Source organism: Theropithecus gelada, chromosome 3 (genome assembly GCF_003255815.1).
Source record: "Theropithecus gelada isolate Dixy chromosome 3, Tgel_1.0, whole genome shotgun sequence".
Classification (NCBI taxonomy): Eukaryota; Metazoa; Chordata; class Mammalia; order Primates; family Cercopithecidae; genus Theropithecus; species Theropithecus gelada.
In genome coordinates, this window is record NC_037670.1 from 20,116,354 (window position 1) to 20,134,419 (window position 18,066).

The window sequence follows — 18,066 nt, forward strand, 5'->3', positions numbered from 1 at the left end:
TACAGGCATTATCCACTGCACCTGGCCAAAATTCCCGTTTCTAATAATAAAAAACCAGGGCTATAGGATTAGAAGTCACTATTACTGGCTGGGTGCAGTGGCTCATGCCTGTAATCCCAGCATGTTGGGAGGCCGAGGCAGGTGGATCACGAAGTCAGGGGTTCAAGACCAGCCTGGCCAAGATGGTGAAACCCTCTCTCTACTAAAAATACAAAAAAAAATTAGCCGGGCATGGTGGTGCGAGCCTGTAGTCCTAGCTACTTGGGAGGCTGAGGCAGGAGAATCGCTTGAACCCAGGAGGCGGAGGTTGCAGTAAGTCAAGATTGTGCCACTGCACTTCAACCTGGGTGAGAGTGAGACTCTGTCTCAAAGAAAAAAAAAAAAAGTCACTATTACATTATTGATACTCAGCTGATAATCAGTTTAATGCTAAATTGACTAGGCTCAGTACAGTAGAATCATACAGCTGTAAAGCGCTTAAAATTCTCTAATTATATGGATTTGTCCAGTGATCCATAACCTTAAAGAAAAATTCCTTGCACACAGTAGATATTCCAAAATATATGTTGGATAATCAGCATTACTGTTGCTAATTCACCACTCACTGTAAAAAGCTTGAAAGTGGACGGGCACAGTGGCTCACGCCTGTAATCCCAGCACTTTGGGAGGCCAAGGTGGGCAGATCATCTGCGGTCAGGAGTTCAAGACCAGCCTGGCCAACATGGTGAAACCCTATCTCTACTAAAAATACAAAAATTAGCTGGGCCTGGTGGTGAGTACCTGTAGTCCCAGCTACTCAGGAGGCTAAGGTAGGAGAATCACTTGAACCCAGGAGGCGGAGGCTGCAGCGAGCCGAGATTGCACCACTGCACTCTGGCCTGGGTGACAGAGTGAGACCCTGTCTCAAAAAAAAAAAGTAAAAGTGAAACTGATTATGCACACTGGGCTTTGTTACTCTTGAGTGGATTTTATTTTTGCACTCCAGGATGCAGCGAAGACAGTGGAAGGTTCATCTTCACAGCGAGGGCCCTCAGTGTCGAGGTGACTCCCGGCCTGAGGAGGGCTGAGGCATCCTGAATTTGGAGAGATCGAGGTTTAGGTCTAAGAAGGTGTACGTGGTGTAGTCATGATGCTGGAGGTTCTTGTAGGTAGTGTTGTCAAATGGCTCAGCAGGCATTGGGGCCGGCTCTGTGGAGGAAATACGATGCCCATGAGACCAACAAAAGGACAGCTCTTTATGAATGACTTGGCTCACACACAGGCCCTTATTATCTACCAAGCATTCTTCCTCAACCCTATCTGTGAGGAACAAATTGTCTAATTAAAAAAAAGACTACAAAAGCCACAGTAAAGAAAAAGAAAGATATTACTTAGAAGTTTATTCTAAAACATACAGCCTTACCAATTTAAGAAATGGAATAGTTATTACAATGTGTCTTTTTTTTGAGATGGAGTCTCGCTCTGTCGCCCAGGCTGGAGGGCAATGGTGCGATCTCGGCTCACTGCAACCTCCACCTCCCGGGTTCAAGTGATTCTCCTGCCTCAGACTCCCCAGTGGCTGGGATTATAGGCGTCTGCCACCATGCCTGGCTAATTTTTGTATTTTCAGTAGAGATGGGGCTTCACCATGTTGGCCAGGGTGGTTTCGATCTCCTGACCTCAAGTGATCTGCCCGCCTTGGCCTCTCAAAGTGCTGGGATTACAGGCGTGAGCCACCGTGCCAGGCCATACAACGTGTCTTAACGTCTTAGTTTGTATACTTCTAGGCTTCTCAAAAGTTTGAAAATGCCTAGAACAATTATGGCAGGACTTTCAGGTAACTTAGAGATGCATGATAAAATCTACCTCTATTAGAAATCTGGGCTGGGCATGGTGGCTCATGCCCATAATCCCAGTACTTTGGGAGGCCGAGTTGGGAGGATTGCTTGAGCTCAGGATTTCTAGATCATTCTGGGCAAAATAGTGAGACTCTGTCTCTACAAATAATCAAAAAGCAGGGGCCAGGCACAGTGGCTCGCACCTGTAATCCCAGCACTTTCAGAGGCCGAGGTGGGCAGATTGCTTGAAGCCAGGAGTTTGAGAGCATCCTGGCCAACAAGGTGAAACCCCGTCTCCACTAAAGTTACAAAAGTTAGCAAGTCCACGTGGTGGCACACGCCTGTAATCCCAGCTATGTTGGGAGGCTGAGGCACAAGAATTGTTTGAACCCAGGAGGCAGAGGTTGCAATGACCTGAGATTGCATCACTGCAGCCTGTGTGACAAAGTAAGACTGTCTCAAAAATAAGAAAAAAAAAAAAAAATTTAGCAGGGCATGGTGATGCACCTGTAGTCTCCAGCTACTCAGAAGGCTGAGGTGGGAGGATCACTTGAGACTGGGAGGTGGAGGCTGCAGTAAGCCAAGATCACATCACTGCACTCCAGCCTGTGGGACAGAGCAAGACTCTGTGTCCAAAAAAAAGAAAAAAATTGAAAAGCTTAAAGTAAAGGAGCCTTCTGAATCTCTGATACAAGAAAATTAGATAAATTCTAATAACAACACAGCATTTAAACATTTGGTAATTCTAAACTACAAGTAGGGGTTGAGGCAAAAGAAGTACTGGTTTCCTGCAGTAGGACATAAAATATAATGGCAAAATCAAAACCAGCACGGAAACAAGGCTGACGTTTAGGTTAAGATTTGTACTGACTCGGCCGGGCGTGGTGGCTCAAGCCTGTAATCCCAGCACTTTGGGAGGCCGAGACGGGCGGATCACGAGGTCAGGAGATCGAGACCATCCTGGCGAACACGGTGAAACCCCGTCTCTACTAAAAATTACAAAAAAAAAAACTAGCCGGGCGAGGTGGCGGGCGCCTGTAGTCCCAGCTACTCGGGAGGCTGAGGCAGGAGAATGGCGTGAACCCGGGAGGCGGAGCTTGCAGTGAGCCGAGATCTGGCCACTGCACTCCAGCCTGGGTGACAGAGCGAGACTCCACCTCAAAAAAAAAAAAAAAAAAAAAAAAAAGATTTGTACTGACTCAATTTCTGGAAATCAGGTCATTAGGTCTGTCTTAACTTCCATTCATGCTCCACAAAAAAAAAAAACCTAAATACATGTATTTTCTCACTATTTCAATTAATATCAAAAGCTCTGATTTTCAGTTTTAAGTTATGTTAAACAAAAAACGACGTCTTATTTAAAGAGCTGGCATCATTCCAATCTTCACAAGCTGAGTGTCTTCGGTGTGGTGTAGATACACCTTCAAAGCAGAACATATTATTTTAGTTACTATAGGAGGGTGATAACTGACCAAGATGTGGGTTATAAAACTCTGATCTAAAACCACGCTACCTGGAAGGCAAGTACTGGGGCACGGACTGCCTAGCGAGACCGTGGCCCCACACAGACACAGCTCTGCAAGGTGGGTTGTGCGCATGGGCACAGAAGATATTTAAGAAACAACACATCCATGAAATGTTAGAATTTTCTCTTCAGAAAGGTTTGCAATCTGAAAACTCTCAATTCTGTTTTTATCCTGCGAGTTGTGTTATTCGTCTCCATTTTAGAGCAGGAGGAGTGAAAGCAGCAGCATCAGGAAATGCAGTTCCTGAGGCCTGGGAAGTCTGGCAAGCCCGGGCACTTGGCGTACTGATGAAAGAGCAGATGGAGAGGGGAGAAAACACATAAATCCTGCCGCACAAGGAACCAGGAACAAGAAGGCGTCAGGTAAGGCACATGAGGCAAGGGGCGGCGGTAGAGGATGGAGAGCAGACACAGGACGGAGCCGCACTTGTTCGGGACCATGCATTTTAGAGAAGTCTTCAAGAAGAGCCATGGATTCTAAAACGGAAGCTGGCCTTTTCATGTTTGCCACGACCCACCTAAAGCACATTGCATTTTATCAAGTTTAGTGCTCAAGAAAATGGTAACATAGCCGGGCGCACTGGCTCACGCCTGTAATCCTAGCACTTTGGGAGGCAGAGGTGGGTGGATCACCTGAGGTCAGGAGTTCGAGACCAGCCTGACCAATATGGCAAAACGCTGTCTCTACTAAAAATACAAAAATTAGCCAGGCGTGGTGGTAGGCGCCTGTAGTGGCAGCTACTCAGGGCGCTGAGGCAGGAGAATCGCTGGTACCTGGGAGGTGAAGCCAGCAATGAGCTGAGATCGTGTTGCTGTACTGCAGCCTGGGTGACAGAGTGAGACTCCATCTCCAAAAAAAAAAAAAAAAAAAAAGGAAATGGTAACATAATAGGAATAAATGCTGTTGCTCTTTAAAAGCCTTCATATGCTAGGCATGGTAGCTCATGCCTGTAATCCCAGCACTTTGAGAGGCCAAGGTGGGTGGATCACCTGGGGTCAGGAGTTCGAGACTAGCCTGGCCGACGTGGTGAAACCCCGTCGCTACTAAAAATACAAAAATTAGCCAGGGGTGGTGCCACACGCCTGTAATCCCAGCTACTCTGGAGGCGAGGCATGAGAATCGCTTGAACCCAGGAGGCGGAGGTTGCAGTGAGCCGAGATTGCGCCATTGTACTCCAGCCTGGACAACAAGAGCAAAACCCATGTCAAAAAAAAAAAGCCCTTCATAAACTTTCTTCTAGAAGAGTAAAGCAGCCCATATGTGTTTTCAGTTAACCGGAGAAGGAAATGCTGTCCAGGGGAAAGGATGTGTATGCAGCGGCTGCCCTGTACAACACACTGCTTTAATTCCTGAACTGTGAATCTGCCCTGTGCACAGGATGCTAAAAGTAATCATCTAATTTATCCGAAGACTCTCATGCCAAGTGACTAGCTACTGCTCTTCACCTAAGCAAGTTAAACCGGATGCTCCCCTTTTCACTTAGTGAGATGCCCCACAAGGTCATCAATGAACACTTAGACACCTTCAAAAGTCAGCGGTGACAATGTTAAGCTGCCAGTTTTCAAAAATTATACTGGTTAAGAAATGGTCAAGAGTGCCAAGGACATACTCTTTAAGATGAAGGTTGGGGGCTGGGCGCGGTGGCTCATGCCTGTAATCCCAGCCCTTTGGGAGGCCAAGGTAGGTGGATCACGAGGTCAGGAGACCAAGACCATCCTGGCCAACGTGGTGAAACCCCGTCTCTACTAAACATACAAAAATTAGCTGGGCGTGGTGGTGGGTGCCTATAATCCCAGCTACTCGGGAGGCTGAGGCAGGAGGATGGCTTGAACCCAGGAGGTGGAGGTTGCAGTGAGCCAAGATCTCACCACTGCACTCCAGCCTGGTGACAGTGTAAGACTCTGTCTCAAAAAAAAAAAAAAGGTGAAGGTTAAGCAGGGTACAGATGCTCATGCCTGTAATCCCAGCACTTTGGGAGGCCGAGGTGGGTGGATTCCTTGAGGTCAGGAGTTCGAGACCAGCCTGGCTAATATGGGGAAACCCCGTCTCTACTAAAAACACAAAAAAATTAGCCAGGTGTGGTGACCTGCACCTGTAATCTCAGCTACTTGGGAAGCTGAGGCAGGGGAATTGCTTGAACCAGGGAGGTGGAGGTTGCAGTGAGCAGAGGTCGCGCCTCTGCACTCCAGCCTGGGCAACAGAGCAAGACTCCATCTTAAAAAAAAAAAAAAAAAAAAGAATGTTACATATTATATTTTAGGGATTCTGAATATAAAGATGTGGATTGTCCATAATGAAGACATACTTTTCTGCCTGGCTGAGACAGCATTACAGGCCATGCTTCTAGTACAGAATTTGATTGACTGTAACACTGCTCTACAAGCATATAGAAACTAGTTCTTTGGCCTCACTACCCTAAGGGACAGGGTGCACTTGGGAGCGCGAGTCAAGATATACCCTGTGTGCCGCCTCGGTCATCCCCTGGCGCGGCCGCATCTTCCATGGCCTCGCCCTCGGCCTCAAGCTTCGATGCTGCTGTCTTTTCATGGAAACCGTGGTGATGCTCAACAGGAGCTGTCTCCAAATTGCTTGGTGGTATCTGATCTTCCACAGTTGCCTCTCCAGCCTTCAGGTGTCCTTCTATTCCCTGTGTCCCCGAGGTTTCCTTTCTGGGTAGGGGAGGGGCCGCCTTGCGCTGGGGCTCTCGCACGGGTTTTTCCAGATGCCCCTCTGCTGCCCCAGGAGGAGTGGCTGGCAGCTGCCCCCCTGCTGTGGCCTCTTCTGCCAGCACAGTAGGCGCTGGGCTGCCCTTCGGTGGTGCAGACGACCCTGATTTTGTGTGGACAGGTAATGGTCCTTTAACTTCGAATGGCTTTTGGCTTTCTTTATCTATTTCATTTAATCTAAATGTTTCCTGCAATTGTTTTTCCTTTAAACTTTGCTTCAAAAACTCTTCATCTGCTTGAGATCTGGGCACTGTGGTTTTTGGTCTCGCATCTTCCCTGCCTTCTGATGGCTTAGCAGGGGGCCCTTTCTTCTTTGGCTGGTGGGGCTTCTCTGGACCGGTGACGTCCGCATGCGGCTTCTGCAGCAAGGTTTTCTCTTTTGCTGATACTGTAACTCGGGGGGCTCTGCTTTCAGAGGAACGAGAGGCCTCTGGTTTTCGAAGCCCCCCTCTGCCTTTGCTCACCACTCGAGGAGTGACCTCTGAAACGTCAGCCTCGTCATCAGATTCAGAATCAGAGGAGCTGGACGAGGATGAAGACGAAGGCGACGTCACTTTCCGACCCACCCGGAGAGCTTCTGAGTCGGAGCCCTGTTTTCTGAATGGAGACACAACTTTCTGTGGAAACTCTACCAAAGTCTTTCTTGACATAAATTTCGGAACCCCTTCATCTGTGAACAGCACGCTGCCACTGGGACGGGGACTAGCTACCATCCCGCCCTTATTCGCAGCTGGTGGGTAAGAACCGGGTGAAGATAAGTTTTTAGACAATTCAGCTGCTTCCTGGGTGGCTAGGAGCTTGCCCCTCTCCTTTGGTTCCACTACATCTAGGAAATGGCATAAAGAGGAATATCATTTAACAAAACAACTTAAAACTCAGTCAAAATCACAGACATTTCATGACACATTACTCGTCACTGATGGTATCTTCAATACACTCATCCTAAGACAGGTCCCATAGAAACCCACCAAGCAACCAACTGAGGATGGAAAATGTTCAGAAAATCATCTGCTTTGACAAGCTTTTTTCCTTGACGTTATTCCCTAAGCAGCACAACTATTTACATGGTATTTACATTGTATTAGGTATTGTAAGTAATCTAGAGACGATTTAAAGTATACAGGAGGATGTACTTAGGTGATATGCAAATACTGCATCACTGTATATCAGCGACTTGAGCATCTGCAAACTTTGGAATCCTGGTGGGAGGGGTGGCCTGGAACCCATTCCCCGCAGATACTGAAGGATGACTGTATAATAAAACACAAAACTACCGACCTAAGACTAGCTGCGTAGGCCTATCTCACAGCCTAAGATGGGGACTTTCAGAGACTGTTTCTCTTCCCTGAGAGACCATAACAAACTATGTAACATAAAGGTCTACAAATACTGTACTGGTAATTAGTAAAGGCAGGAGTTCGCCTTGTTGCTTCCCTATCTCCTCTCAATATAGAACTCAAATTTCCTGAATTTCCTTTCTGCTTTGTTGAAAAGTGAGGGCACGGCCTTCAAGTTTTTAGTGATCCCCCTATCAAAAGTAAAAAGGGTTAGGGTGTGAGACGTGGATTAGCAACCTTAAAATACTTCCGTATCTTGTCAAAAGGTCACAAAACTAACTTTGGAAACAAGGCACATTCAGAAACAGAGGTGCATTTAAACATTACATTAGAGAATAAAGTTACTCAAATTTTACATGGTAATGAAAACTTCTACAGATGTTTCACTATAAAAAGGTTTTTTTTTTTACTTATTTATTTCGAAATGCAATTTCGCTCTTGTTGCCCAGGCTGGAGTGCAATGGTGCGATCTCAAGTCACCACAACCTCTGCCTCCCGGGTTCAAGCAATTCTCCTACCTCAGCCTCCTGAGTAGTTGGGATAACAGGCATGTGACCCCACACCCAGCAAATTTTGTATTTTTAGTAGAGACAGGGTTTCTCCATGTTGGTCAGGCTGGTCTCGAACTTCCAACCTCAGGTGATCCGCCTGCCTTGGCCTCCCAAAGTGCTGAGATTACAGGCGTGAGCCACTGTGCCTAGCATTTTATTTTTAAATAAACACATGAGAATTGAGAATTTTCAGAAGGAAGACAGTACAGTGATTAAAATATAAACTGCACTGCCAGAATGCCTGGGTTCAAATCCAGGCTTCTGCGCTGACACCTGTGTGGATACCGCATGACTTGGGCAGCTCAGTCCCACACCTCGACTTCCTTGTCTGTGACATGGGGATAACAGTAGCATCTACTCCCTGGGTTGTTGAGAACTGGGGAAGATGAAAAAAGTGCTCAGAACAGTGCCTGGCACTGCTTGTTATAATTGGACATATATTTCGTTTTCTTTTTGTTTCTTTCTTGAGATGGAGTCTAGCTCAGTCACCCAGGCTGGAGTGCAGTGGTGCAATCTCGGCTCAGTGAAACCTCCGCCTCTTGGGCTCAAGTTATCTTCCTGCCTCAGCCTCCCGAGTAGCTGGTACTACAGTTGTGTGCCACCATGCCTGGGTAATTTTTTTTTGTTTTTTGAGATGGAGTTTCACTCTTTTTGCCCAGGCTAGAGTGCAGTGGCATAATCTTGGCTCACTGCAACCTCCACCTCCTAGGTTCAAGTGATTCTCCTGCCTCAGTCTCCTGAGTAGCTGGGATTACAGTCATGCACCACCATGCCAGGCTAAATTTTTTGTGTATTTTTAGTAGATACGGACTTTCACAATATTGGTCAGACTGGTCTCGAACTCCTGACCTCAGGTGATCCACTCCCCTCAGCCTCCCAAAGTGCTGGGATTACAGGCGTGAGCCACTGTGCCTGGCTGGATACATTAAATTTCTATTTCCAGATATTCCTCACTTTCAAAACTGAAACAAGGACTTCAAATGGATAATTAACTTTGGCTTCTGGACATACTCTTCAAAAAGCTACACAGAAATTACTCAGTCAACAATTTATTACTGACTGTTGCAAAATTAGGCCTGGTTACTGGATTCAAGGAAAGCAGCAAGCTGGAGAGCCCTGCGGTTCCCCAAGGTGCACCTCCAAGAACACCCAGCCCCTGACATCTGTACCGGCAGCCTTCATCAGGGAGAACGCATGTGCTGGGGAAAGCTGGACACCTCTGATGAAATAAGGCACAGCATGTCCCATCGCCCCAGGGTCTTGTCCCGTGGCAGACACTCTGACTAGAGATTTGATTCCAACAATAAGAGCTTTGGGTACCCTTACTTGCATGTAGGAAACTTCCATTAGAGCTTCCAAAGCCACTTCTGGCTGAGAAAGGTTTGATCTGGCAATGTGCCATGGAGGGCGAAAAGTTCCTCTGTATCTTACACTTACCAACTACCAACGCTTCCGGGGAAAATATGGGCCTGCACGTGTCCATTTACAAGGATTATTTATTTTTCTTTGTACAGGGATTTTTTGTTTGTTTTGAGATGGAGTCTCGCTGCGACGCCCAGGCTGGAGTGCAATGGCACAATCTCAGCTCGTTGCAGCCTCTGCCTCCTGGGTTCAAGCAATTCTCCTGCCTCAGCCTCCCGAGCGGCTGGGATTACAGGCGCCCGCCACCACGCCCAGCTAATTTTTGTATTTTTAGTAGAGACGGGGTTTCACCTTATTGGCCAGGCTGTTCTCGAACTCCTGTCCTCAAGTGATCAGCCTGCAAAAGTGCTGGCATTACAGGCGTGAGCCACCATGCCTGGACTCAGTATTTATTTTTGTCAAGACAGGGTCTCACTCCATCACCCAGGATGGAGTGCAGTGGTGCAATCATAATTCACTGTAACTTCGACCTCCTGGGCTCAAATGATCCTCTCGCCTTAGCCTCCTGAGTAACTAGGACCACAGGTGCACGCTACCATACCCAGATACTTTTTAAAATTTTTTCTAGAGATGGGGTCTCACTATGTTGCTCAGGCTGGTCTCAAACTCCTGAACTCAACTGATCCTCCTGCCTCAGCTTCCCAAAGTTCTGGGATTACAGGCATGAACCCCCATGCCCAGCCTGTGCAGGAATTCTTTTAAAAATTATGAGATACCTGGCCCGGTGCAGCGGCTCACGCCTGTAATCCCAGCAAATTTGGGAGGTCGAGGCAGGAGAATCACCTGAGGTCGGGAGTTCAAAACCAGCCTGGCCAACATGCAGAAACTCTGTCTCTACTAAAAAATACAAAAAATTAGGCGTGGTGGTGCACGCCTATAATCCCAGCTACTTGGGAGGCTGAGGCAGGAGAATAGATTGAACCAGGGAGGAGGAGGTTGTGGTGAGCCAAGATTGAGCCACTGCACCAGCCTGGGCAAAAAGAGCGAAACTCTGTCTCAAAAAAAAAAAAAAAGGTTACGAGATACAACTGTTCTGTGTATTGATGAGCTTAGTTCTGAAAACTCTCCTCCCACCTCAAAGCTCTCTGCAGTGTGCGCAGTAGCTACGTGTATCCCACCACAGCCAGTCTCACAACCACTCAGCGAGGCTGGCATGCTCATCCTGCTTAAGCACAAAGGAACCGAGGCTCAGAGGCCTGCAGGGCCCGTCAAGGCCAGAGGCAGGAGCCCCATGAGAGCCCAAGGCCCACTCCCAGGTCAGCGTTCCCCTCCCCAAACCACACCCCAGATGGCCACAGAATGAAGCATTCCGTTTCCACTCACACACACACGCATGTATCTAAAAAGGGGGCTCTTTGGCTCTGCCATGATATTTTAAAATCCATTTAATCCAAATTCATAAGTCTATGATGTAGGATTGCAGACACAGACTAAAATTCACCAAAGGAGAGGATAATGTTAGTAATGAAATTCAACTGATTGTTCATCAGTAAACATTTAGAGAAATGTCAAAAACATGCCAGGTAGGCTGGGCACAGTGGCTCATGCCCGTAATCCGAATACTATGGGAGTATGAGGTGGGGAGATTGCTTGAGCCCAGGAATTCAAGACCAGTCTAGGCAATATAGTGAGACTTCATCTCTATGGAAAATTACAATATTAGCCAGGGTATGATGGCGTGCACCTATAGTCCTAGCTACTCCAGAGGCTGAGATGGGAGGATCACTCGAGCTTGGAAGGTTGAGGCTGCAGTGAGCTATGATTGTGCCACAGTACTCCAGCCTGGGTGACAAAGCAAGCGTCTGTTTCAAAAAATAACAACAACAACAACAAAAAAAAAACAGGCCAGGGATACGCCAGGCATGGTGGTATGTGCCTGTAGTCTCAGCTACTCAGGAGGCTGAGGTGGGAGGATTGCTTGAGCTCAGGAGTTTAAGGCTGTAGTGAGCTATGACGGTGCCACTGCACTCCAGCCTGGGAGAGAGAGCCAGAGCCCCTCTCTTAAACTATGTAGCTAGTAAAACTCATTGTTGTGCTTGGAAGGCTGACTAATGTATTTTCTTTTTGCATTCTCTTTCCCTTATGACTACCATCAAAATCTTACTTTTTGGTGGACTCTGCTTCTTGGGATTCTGTGGCTGACCCTTTTCATTCTTCCCTGATTCCGCAGACAAAGAAACCGTAGAAGCAAGTCCTCGAAACACCTGGGCTTCCTGGAGTACAGCCTGACAAAACAATTAATGAATATGGATGTTTAGATTTATGCCATTATAATAGCTAGTACTATATACAAATACTTTTTTTTTTTTTTTTTTTTTTAGTCCGGGTCTCCCTCAGTTGCCCAAGCTGGAGTGCAGTGGCACAATCAATCATGGCTCACTACAGCCTCCAACTCCGGGGTCTAAGCGATTCCCTGACACAGCTAGGACTACAGGCACGCACCACCACGCCTGGCTAATATTTTTTATTTTTTACTTTTTAAATTTTTTTAATTTTTTTTTTTGAGATGGAGTCTGGCTCTGTCGCCCGAGCTGGGGTGCAGTGGCTGGATCTCAACTCACTGAAAGCTCCGCCTCCCGGGTTTACGCCATTCTATTGCCTCAGCCTCCCAAATAGCTGGGACTACAGGTGCCCGCCACCTCGCCTGGCTAGTTTTTTTTTTTTTTTTTTTTTTTTTTGAGACGGAGTCTCACTCTGCCGCCCAGGCTGGAGTGCAATGGCCGGATCTCGGCTCACTGCAAGCTCCGCCTCCCGGGTTCACGCCATTCTCCTGCCTCAGCCTCCCGAGTAGCTGGGACTACAGGCGCCCGCCACCGCACCCGGCTAGTTTTTTGTATTTTTTAGTAGAGACGGGGTTTCACCGTGTTAGCCAGGATGGTTTCGATCTCCTGACCTCGTGATCCGCCCGTCTCGGCCTCCCAAAGTGCTGGGATTACAGGCTTGAGCCACAGCGCCCGGCCTAGTTTTTTGTATTTTTTTTTTTTTTTTTTAGTAGAGACAGGGTTTTGCTGTGTTAGCCAGGATGGTCTCGATCTCCTGACCTCGTGATCCGCCCGTCTCGGCCTCCCAAAGTACTGGGATTACAGGCTTGAGCCACCGCGCCCGGCCTATTTTTTATTTTTTTATAGAGACGAGATTTGGCTATGTTGTCCAGGTTGGTCTCAAACTCCTGACCTCAACTGATCCTGAAGCCCCAGCCTCCCGAAGTGCTGGGATTGGCCAGGTGCGGGGACTCCCATCTATAATCCCAGCACTTTGGGAGGGTGAGGTGGGCAGATCACTTGAGGTCAGGAGTTCCGAGACCAGCCTGGCCAACCCCATCTCTACTAAAAATACAAAAAAAATTAGCCAGGCATGGTAGTGTGTGCCTGTAGTTCCAGGTACTCCAGAGGCTAAGGCAGGAGAATTGCTTAGACTCAGGAGGTAGAGGTTGCAGTGAGCTGAGATCACGCCATTGCACTCCAGCCTGGACAACAGAGTGAGACTCTGTCTCAGAAAAAAAAAAAAAAAAACCATCCAAAGTGCTGGGATTGTATGCATGTAGGTACTGTGCATATGAATATTATATATCACCACTACATATAAGTGCAAAATATTCACATGGTATACTTCTAATGGTTATTACAGTTTTCATAGTGTATGTATATCATGGACATTTTGTCAAATACAAAAAGGCTGCAAGAAGAAAACACCTGAGTTCAAGGACAATCACTATTAATATTTGGTTTAATAAAGATTATTTATTAACTTACAAAATACTATGTTCCTTTTTATTTTATTTATTTAGTTTTTTGGAGACAGGGTCTCACTCTGTCTCCCAGGCTGGAGTGCAGTGGCGCAATCTCGGCTCACTACAACCTCCGCCTCCTGGGTTCCCGTGATTCTCGTGCCTTAGCCTCCCAAGTAGCTGGGATTACAGGTGTGCACCGCCGCGCCTGGCTAATGTTTTTATATATTTTTTTGTTTTTTGAGATGGAGTCTCCCTCTGTCACTCAGGCTGGAATGCAGTGGGGTGCAATCTCGGCTCATTATAACCTCCGCCTCCTGGGTTCAAGCGATTCTCCTGCCTCAGCCACCCAAGTAGCTAGGATTACAGGCATGTACCACCATGCCCAGCCAAGTTTTTGTATTTAGTAGAGACAGGGTTTCACCATGTTGATCAGGCTGGTCTCGAACTCCTGGCCTCAGGTGATCCACCCACCTTGGCCTCTCAAAGTGCTGGGATAACAGGTGTGAGCCACTGCGCCTGGCTCTTTTTGTATTTTTAGTAGAAATGGGGCTTCACCATATTGGCCAGGCTGGTCTCAAACGCCTGACCTCAAATGATCCGCCTGTCTTAGCCTCCCAAAGTGCTGGGATTACAGGTGTGAGCCACCCACCAGGCCCTATGTTTCTTTCTGTAAAATGTTTTCTTATCCTTAGAAAATAGAGTAGAAGAAATATTATCTGGCCATTAAAATGATGTAGGTATATAATAACTGCTTCAAAAATGTCTACAATATAAGTATTTACATCTTACATTATGCCAACTCACTCAGCATATATTCACTAAGGCCTACTAAGTGCTAGACAGTACAATGTTCTAGATGCTGGATACAGAACAGAGGTGCCTGTATGTGCGCATATAAACATGAAACATTTATGTTCATGATTGTAAGCATGAGTACATGTGCTTTTGTGAACATATAAAAGCTGTTAAAAATCGTTAGGAACTAGATGCTTGAAGGAGTAATAGTGGACTGTCAATGGATTTCCCTATCTGTACTTTTAAATTATTCTGTAGGCTGAGGCACGAAAGTCGCTTAATCCGGGGAGGTGGAGGTTGCAGGGAGTTGAGATGGTGCCATTGCGCTCCAGCCTGGGCTTGGGCGAGAGAGTGAGGCTCTGTCTCAAAAAAAAAAAAAAAAAAAAAAAAATATATATATATATACACACACACACACACACACACACACACACACACACACACACGACCCCCCCACCCACATATATACATATTCTGCAGGGAATAGTTACTGTTTTTGTAATAACCGCCATTTTAAAATTTGTAAGATACCGAAGTGGCCTTAGTCTTATTTTATTTATTTATTTATTCTGTTCCCCAGGCTGGAGTGCAGTGGTATGATCTCGGCTCACTGCAACCTCCGCGTCCTGGGTTCATGGGATTCTCCCACCTCAGCCTCCCAAGTAGCTGGGATTACAGGAATGCACCACCACGCCAGGCTAATTTTTCGTATTTTTTAGAGACGGGCTTTCGACATGTTGGCCAGGCTGGTCTCGAACTCCTGAACTCAAGCGATCCGCCTGGCTCGGCCTTCCAAAGTACTGGGATTACTGGCAGAATCCCAAAGTGCCCGCGGCCGGCCTTGGCCTTAACTTTCTATTTGCAGAAAAGAAAGCCCTTCTTCCCCTTTCCACAGGCCGGGTCATGTCAGCTGGCTTCTCAACGGCTGTCAGTAAGTTACCGGGTTAACCAGGTCCCTGAAAGTTCCCTCATTTCCTCTCTTGGCTAAAAGGAGAAGTCATTGTCCTTCAAAGAAGCCGTGCGGGAGGCCACACTGCGGCTGACCCCAGCGGCGCGGCAGCATCACCTGGGAAGGTCCGCCCCTGTCTGCCGCCCAGGAATGCAGCCCCCAGGAGCGCCCGTCGGCACGGGGCACGCCAGCCTCGGCCTGCGCCTCGGGCAGCGGGCTTGGGGGAACCTCGGGACGCTCGCCGGCCACACCTGGCCTGGCCCCCGGCTGTCAGTCCTGGGCCCAGGGAGCGGGGTCAGCGGCCCAACCAGCACGGCTAAAGGTCGCGGACAGGCCCGGGCCTGACCAGCACCGCGCCCCCTCACCCCATCCCCTACGTGGGCTCTGGGCCGCGCAGCCAGCCCAGGGAGGCTCCTCCTTTACCTTCAGGGCCCCAGCTCGTCCTTGCCGCAGCAAACACGGGACAGCCATGGCGGTGACACTGGCGCACCAGGAAGGGCCGCGGCAGCTGTGCGGGCACCCGCGCCTGAACACCCGCCCCTTGGGCCGAGTGAGCCAATCACAGGCCAGCTCGGGGCGGAGCAGAAGCCGTAGGCCTGCGCGCGCATCCCCAGTAGGGCTACGTGCCGCCCTTGGGGCCACGCCCCGGACCAGAGCCACCAATCATAGGGAGCAGCGTGAAGGGCCCGTCCCCGGCAGGTGCCGAGCCCTGTGCCCGGCGGGCGCCTGGGCGCTGTGGCGGGGGCGCGGCAGAGACCTGTAGGGGCTGCTGGGTACCCCTCCCAGGCGTCTGCGCTGGGCCTGCCTGAATGTCCACCCGACCGCTTCGCACTTCTTTGCCCTTGTCCTCGCAACCTTAAATCTGCGACCTTCCCCAGGGGCACAGTTCCTACTTGATTGATAGTTCTGTGCTTTGAGAGGTTTTAAAGCTCCTCAGCTCGCGACCTCGGCGCCCGCACCACGCGCCCAGCTCCCTCACCCTCTGTCGGCAACGCGGCCACCACTGCACACCGCCCCTCCTGCACGGCCCCTGCCAACGCTAATACCAGAGTTAGGCCGACTGGAAATAGAAGCTTTGTTTCACCTAAGTGTTTATGACTTTCAGAGCAAAGAGTTTGCCCCCAACGTTAGTCTTAATTGTGGAGTTGGTGTAATTAGTTATTAGCTTCCTTCTCTGCCTCTTGAGTTCTCTGCCTTCCCCCGCGTGCCCAGCGCCCATTCGCATTTCATCGGAGATGGACGTGCCCACACCTTCAGCTTCCACAGGGTCTGAAAAGGCCCTGCCACAGTCATTTAAATGGATTGTGTAGGGATTCCTGACTCACAGCTAGCGATTCATTGAGGTGGCAAGATAAACTGGCAGAATGAGGTACCCCCAAGCCCTTATCAAAGAGGAGTCTGGAAGCAAGTAATTGCAAGGGCATCTGCCACCATCCACCCTGGGAGGCAGAGATCTTAGGATAATCTTAGATCTTAGGATAATCATGAGAAGGGAATCCTTTGTCTCTAAAGGGAGAAGGAAAAAAAAATACCAACAGATTTTTTTTATTTAAATTTTTTTTTTTTTTTTTTTTAAGACGGAGTCTCGCTCTGTCGCCCAGGCTGGAGTGCAATGGCGCAATCTTGGCTCACTGCAAGCTCCGCCTCCCAGGTTCGTACCATTCTCCTGCCTCAGCCTCCCGAGTAGCTGGGACTACAGGCGCCTGCCACCACGCCCGGCTAATTTTTTGTAATTTTTAGTAGAGATGGGGTTTCACCGTGTTAGCCAGGACGGTCTCAAACTCCTGACCTCAAATGATCGCCTGCCTCGGCCTCCCAAAGTGCTGGGGTTACAGGCGTGAGCCGCTACACCTGGCCAGATTTTTTTGTTTTTTCTTCACCACCAGGCTAATTCTGCTGTGTCCAGGGAAAAGGTCACATTTGCCTTTGTGAGGTGTGCTTAATTCATAGTTTAGTAACACATTTGGGGATCCTGATCTGGAATTGGAAGATCCACGTCACCGTCCTTCATGGACCTGCAGCCCCCCACTTCCACACCACCACCAGCGGGCACATGCAGCCAGATGTTGACATCTTGCTGGAGTTACAACACTCAAGAAGAAACAAAAAGAAAAGACCTCCTCCGGCATGGTCCCTGGCCAGGTTGGTACGGGTGGGGTACATATGGTTGAGGGGGCATGAACCATGTTGATTTTTTTTTTTTTGAGACGGGGTCTCACTGTGTTGCCCAGGCTAGAGTGCAGTGGCGCAGGGGCAATCTCGGCTCTCTGCAACCTCCGCCTCCCAGGTTCAAGTGATTCTCTTGCCTCAGCCTCCCTAGTAGCTGGGATTACAGGGGCCGCCACCATGCCCATCTAATTTTTGTATTTTTAGTAAAGACAGGGTTTCACCATGTTGGCCAGGCTGGTTTATAACTCTTGACCTCAAGTGATCCTCCTACCTTGGCCTCCCAAAGTGCTGGGATTATAGGCGTGAGCCACCGTGCCTGGCCTTTTTGCCCATTTTTCCATTGTGCTAATGGAAGGATTCTCAGGTTCCTAATACCTTTTACTCAGGACAGGACCAGAAATATAACACAACAATCCATAACTTTTTTTTTTTTTTCATTTTTCTGAGATGGAGTTTCACTCTTGTTGCCCAGGCTGGAGTGCAATGGGTGATCTCGGCTCACTGTAACCTCTGCCTCCCGGGTTCTAGTGATTCTCCTGCCTCAGCCTCCCAAGTAGCTGGGATTACAGGTGTGTGCCACTAAGCCCAGCTAATTTTTGTATTTTTAGTAGAGATGGGGTTTTGCTGTGTTGGCCAGGCTGGTCTCGAACTCCTGACCTCAGATGATCCACTTGCCTTGGCCTCCCAAAGTGTTGGGATTACAGGTGTGAGCCACCGCACCTGGCCAATCCATAAATTTCTTTCTTTTTTTTTTTTTTTTTTTGAGACGGAGTCTTGCTGTGCTCCCAGGCTGGAGTGCAGTGGCGTGATCTCGGCTCACTGCAAGCTCCGCCTCCCGGGTTCACGTCATTCTCCCGCCTCAGCCTCCCAAGTAGCTGAGACTACAGGCGCCCGCCACCACGCCCGGCTAGTTTTTTGTATTTTTAGTAGAGATGGGGTTTCACCATGTTAGCCAGGATAGTCTCGATCTCCTGACCTCGTGATCCACCCGCCTCGGCCTCCCAAAGTGCTGGGATTACAGGCGTGAGCCACTGCGCCCGGCCC

At 48.6% G+C, this 18,066-nt stretch overlaps 1 protein-coding gene across 2 annotated transcripts; it reads right to left on the bottom strand.

Moving 5' to 3' along the window:
• Positions 1-404: 404 nt before the first annotated feature.
• NDUFV3 (NADH:ubiquinone oxidoreductase subunit V3) lies at positions 405-15,410 on the bottom strand. Of its 2 annotated transcripts, XM_025380596.1 has the most exons (4): positions 15,277-15,386; positions 11,484-11,604; positions 5,801-6,895; positions 405-1,188 (listed from the first exon to the last, which is right to left on the bottom strand). In XM_025380596.1, exons 1-4 carry the CDS (start codon positions 15,322-15,324, stop codon positions 1,031-1,033), a joined length of 1,422 nt encoding a protein of 473 aa, XP_025236381.1. In that variant the 5' UTR covers positions 15,325-15,386; the 3' UTR covers positions 405-1,030. The 2 variants fall into 2 exon arrangements, with proteins under 2 accessions (XP_025236381.1, XP_025236382.1); XM_025380597.1 differs by lacking the exon at positions 5,801-6,895 and having other exon boundaries at positions 15,277-15,410.
• Between the last annotated feature and the right edge of the window lie 2,656 nt (positions 15,411-18,066).